The sequence below is a fragment of the Brassica oleracea genome, chromosome C8, assembly GCF_000695525.1.
Source record: "Brassica oleracea var. oleracea cultivar TO1000 chromosome C8, BOL, whole genome shotgun sequence".
In the NCBI taxonomy this organism is placed as follows: Eukaryota; Viridiplantae; Streptophyta; class Magnoliopsida; order Brassicales; family Brassicaceae; genus Brassica; species Brassica oleracea.
The window spans coordinates 18,387,228-18,392,218 of NC_027755.1; the positions used below are offsets into that span (position 1 = coordinate 18,387,228).

General features: G+C 32.3%; 1 protein-coding gene across 1 annotated transcript; it reads left to right on the forward strand.

Annotated features, from left to right (window-relative positions):
- The first annotated feature begins 2,727 nt into the window (after positions 1-2,727).
- LOC106307812 (succinate dehydrogenase subunit 6, mitochondrial-like) lies at positions 2,728-4,216 on the forward strand. The gene is made up of 3 exons (XM_013744875.1): positions 2,728-2,983; positions 3,558-3,660; positions 3,815-4,216. The coding sequence occupies exons 1-3, from the start codon at positions 2,816-2,818 to the stop codon at positions 3,967-3,969; spliced, it is 426 nt and encodes a 141-aa protein (XP_013600329.1). The 5' UTR covers positions 2,728-2,815; the 3' UTR covers positions 3,970-4,216.
- The last annotated feature ends 775 nt before the right edge of the window (positions 4,217-4,991 follow it).

Here is a 4,991-nt window from a genome sequence, read left to right on the forward strand (position 1 = left end):
CAAATCACTAGTCCAAATTAATATGAACATATTAGCTAGAAATTATATAAACTCTTCCCCTAAAGATATTTTTCTTTAAACCTAAACATTTTGTGTATGTTTTTTGTATATAAATCCAGATGGAAAAATTCGAAAATTTGTCAATATTATACTCCCTCTGTTCCCGAAAGAAAGATTTTCTAGAGTATTCACGCATATTAAAAAAAAAAAATAACTTTTTACAATTGAATTTATTATTTATTTTACTATATATTTTCCAATAAATATCAACCAATAGTATTCAACCAATTCAACTATTTTCAATTAATGTTTCTTAAAAGTATATAACTTTCCAACATTAACTAATAAAAGTACCTTAAAATTTTAGAAAATCTATCATTTTGGAACGAAAAATAAATCTAGAAAATCATACTTTCAGGAACAGAGAGAGTATATTTTTGAACATTTAATACAAATTCATATATTTAGTGCTATATTAGAAAATATCACAACTCGGTCCAAATAAATAAAAATCAGAACAGATAATATAATTATAATATCCAAATTTTTTTTTTAAACATATGAACCTAATGTGAAATTAGAGAAGGAGAGAAATGATAGGAGGCATAATGGGAAGCTCAAGACCACGGCTCAGCTGTCGATCCTTATTGAGAAGACAGTCAAAAACCGGATCAGCTCAACACACTATTTTGAGAAACCAAAGCTTTTGGGGCTACTTCAAAGGTGGTTCACAGGCTGCTAGGATAGAGTAGAGCTCTTAGTAGCAAATTCATTCTTATGATTCTTTTTGTACATAAATTTTTTGCCTCTTCATAATATAAATTTAACATTTCACTAAAAAAAAAATAGAGAAGAAGCATTTGAAATTTTATTTTTCATAAAATAAATGAAAACTAGGTAATAACCCGCGCAAGCGCGGGATGTGATTATTAGTTTCGTTACTTTTAATAAAAAGACATTCGATCTGTTTAAACTGGATATTAGTTCGGTTTTAAGTTTCTTTTTTGTTTTTAAATCTTTTAAAATATAACTATTATTTTAAATTAATATTCTTTTTTTTGGGAGAAAAAAATTAATATTCATTTTAGTTTATTCGGTTAAAATGTTTGATTTTTTGGTTTTTTTCACGTAAAAACCAAAAATTAATATTATTTATTTATTTTCATGTTATGAATTTTATATAGTCGTCATGTCGAAGCAATAGTTTCATATTATAGTTTCTAAACAGATAATAGTTTAAGAAAAAGAAAAGAAAATTATTAAGACAAATCATTTCACTATAATTTGGTCAGTAGCGAAAGAAGCATTAAGAAAAAATATTTCAACTTTCAAAAAAATTAGATACTTCAGTTGCGGTAAATACTTAGCCACAAGGTGCTCACATAAATGTGCACATGTATGTGTATGTAAAAAGAATATAAAAATAGTTGAAAAATATATAATGATATTGTTAATTAATATTAAATGACATTTTTGTTCAAAATAATACATGAAAGATAAAATTAAAGTTAATTTTAGTCATTTTTTCATATAAAGAAAATAAAATTGTATCTGTCAATAGGTGTGGGCACATATCGAATATCTGGGTATTTGGAAGCATTCGTGTCGATTCGATCTTTAGCCACCTAGATATTCGGTAACTCGGATATCCGAAATGTTTTGGAATTTTAAAGAATATCCGATTTGATCCGTAAATTAAATAAAAAGTTTAAAATAATTGAAAATTTTAAAATAATTAAAAATTTTAATAATAACATTTTATTACAAAAATAAAACATTATTTAACTTTTTAAATTCTAGTACCTAATATAATAAATTTAATTCATAAAAATACTGTAAAACTGATATAAAGTATAATATATATAACGTATATATATAATTCTTTACATATATGTATATATATGCATATAACATATCGAATTAGATATATGTTCCTAAAAATATTGGTATTTGTGATTTGCTTTTTTTTTTGATATTGTATTTTAGTATTTAATTCGTTTCGTAGAGATACGGATATCCAGATTTTTTGGTTCAAATTAAAACGGATAACTAATCGAATCAAAATTTAAGAATATTTTACTCAACTTTATCCGTAAACAATAAAAATAATATATATATATATATATAGTTTGACTTTTGATTCGTTATCTATTTTTATTCGAACCGAAAAATTCAGAATTTTATTGGAACCATGTATGTGAGTTTTATATTAAGAAAAGCGCAAAGTGCATTGTGTGAACACATTTATGAATATAATCTGAACGCGTTAGCATACTTATTTAGGGTGATTGGTTGGGCTGTAAGAAGTGACTTTAGCTTTAATTTTCATCTACAGCCTTAACTACTACCAATCATGTTTTATCTTGGTTTTTAAAGCTACAACCAAAAAATTAAAACAAGAGCAAAAACACACAAAAAATGGTTGTAAAAATCTTATTTTCTAAAGCTCCATCTTTTTAGCTGTAGAAAATCTTAAAGCTACATCCCTTAAAACTAAATCAAAAAATCCGAAAGACAAAATTCTAAAGTAAATTTTGTACAGTCACATATCAACCAATCACCCCCTATTATTGTCACGTGTGTATTATATAATGTGAATGCATTAATTAAATGATTTTATTTTAATATACAAAGATTCCTAAATTACCAAATGTATTCTATTTACCACGTGGCGATACTTTACTGGTTAGACTACTGGACTGATTATTTTAGAGCGGCGTAGAGGAGCGACGCTCGTCTCCGATGGAATCAATCAGAACAAAAATAATCGATATCGATCTGAGAAAGATAAAAGAGAGAAAGTGTGCGAAGAAGAATGGGAGATTCGCGATCGTCTCTGGATAGATTCAAGGGGTTCTGGGAGGAGAGGTTATCGTTCCTGGAGAATTACACGAGGTTCACCAAACGTGACGCGCCTCTTCCTTCTTGGTCTTCCTCCGACGTCGACGAGTTCATAGCTTCCGATCCCGTCAATGGACCCACCGTATTTTTATCCCTCTCTCTCTCTCTCTCTGGTTGTGATATCCATGGATTATTTGATTGATTTTGTTTGTTATCTCCTCGGGTTAGTATTTGATTCACTGATTGAGCTTGTGATTTTGACTGATTGTTCGTGGCTCTTTGATCTATGTGATTTTTTTTTTGAAGTTGAGAGCTCTGTTATTGAATAGATTCAGTGAATCCTCAGTGAGTTTACACTATTCTTAGCAAAGATTTTGGATGTGAATATATTAGGAAGGAATAGATTATCGTTTAATGGAGTGAAAAGATATTGAATGTTAGAAGAAACTTGATGAAAGAGAAGGCTGGGGGAGTTATTAATATATAGTCACTAGAGCAGAATGTGATCAACACTGAGGGGATTTTTATTAAGGGTTGGGAGAGTGTGGTGGATTTTTTTTATGATCCAAGCCTTGTTCCATGTTTAACATCTTCCTCAGATTTATTATCCCCATACATGCACGTTTTTTTTTTTTGGCATTTCTTACTCAAGAATCAAGATGTAGGCGTTTTGGTTCTCAGAGAGGTGGACTTACGTTGTGTTCATCCTATTGAAGCTGAAAACTGCTAGGGAAGCTGCGGCTTTTGGTGCTACTGGAGCTGCACTTGGAGCTGTATCTACTGCTGCTTTTGCCTGGAAATACTCGAAGAGTCCACATGGTAAAGATGTTTTCTCTCTCTATGAATAAACCTTTTAATCTTTACACAAAATGAACACCTTCTGGTGTAAGTTAAATACTGCAAATACTGAACTGTATGTGTATATCTCTCGTGATAAGTCTGACACCTCTGTAACTGCTGCTTGGTGCGACAGGTGCTGCACTGTCATTCTTAGGAGGAGGTCTTTTTGGTTGGACCTTTGGGCAAGAAGTCGCGAACCACACGATGCAACTGTATAAGCTGGACACGATGGCTGCTCAAGTTAAGTTCATGGAATGGTGGGAACGCAAGTCTCAAGGAAGGTCCTGAACCCAAAAACAGAGAGACGCGTGCTACTTTCTCTGCCAAGATTGTCTTGCAAACAACGTGAGATGGTGGTAGCAGTTAAATCCATTTTCAGACTCTCTTTCGAACCTTTCTTATGATCTCAGTCTCCAAAACGTGTTTGTTTTCCTTGTCTCAATAATTCAACAATGCCCCATGGAGAATGTTGAGTAGATGAACTGAAACAGTCTGATTTGGATTTATAATAAGAAGCTCATAATGGCCTTTGGTACTTGAAGAAACAACATTCTCTTGCCTTTATTATATGACTAGTATATACCCCGTGCGTACGCACGGTAATAATTTTGTTATATCCTGTTATAAATCAAACGATGATCGACCATGGACCAGCCCGTATCAGAGACTATGTGTTTATCTAGTATATATTCTGTGTATATCTGTAACATAGTGTTTATCCTTATCCTTATCTTGTTAGGATAAACATGACCTTATGACGGTCTAATACCTTGTATATATATGGACCTTCTGGTCGACAGTAATGATAACAGAAGTATTTCCCCAACACTTCATTTACAACACGTTATCAGCACGACGTTGCTCTCATAAACCCTAACCCTAAAAACCAGAAATAAATCCGAGCAGTAAAAACCCTAATTCCCGACGAACTTCAAACAGCTCTATCCCTCAACTCCGGTGGATCCAGACGACGAGCCAGATATCAAATTAAGGCTCTTGACGAGACGAAGCCAACGCCGCTAACCCCGCATCAATCGGAGTTCGGACGCGCCCTCACGCTAAGCTACAATACAGGCGGAAAATTTGTTCCAGAAACTAAAATCTCTCTCAACCATATAACAGTCTCCTATTCCAACAAGCAGCAACTAAAAACAATAATTCCGAGCAATCCATCAGCTAACCAGGAAGATCTATAACTGATAGACCGATCAACCCATCAAAAGTTTTCAGGTATCATCGAAAACTCATCTAAAACCCATGAAGTATTAAATACTCCCATCCGCAGCCATGTAGCTATATTTAGCAACATG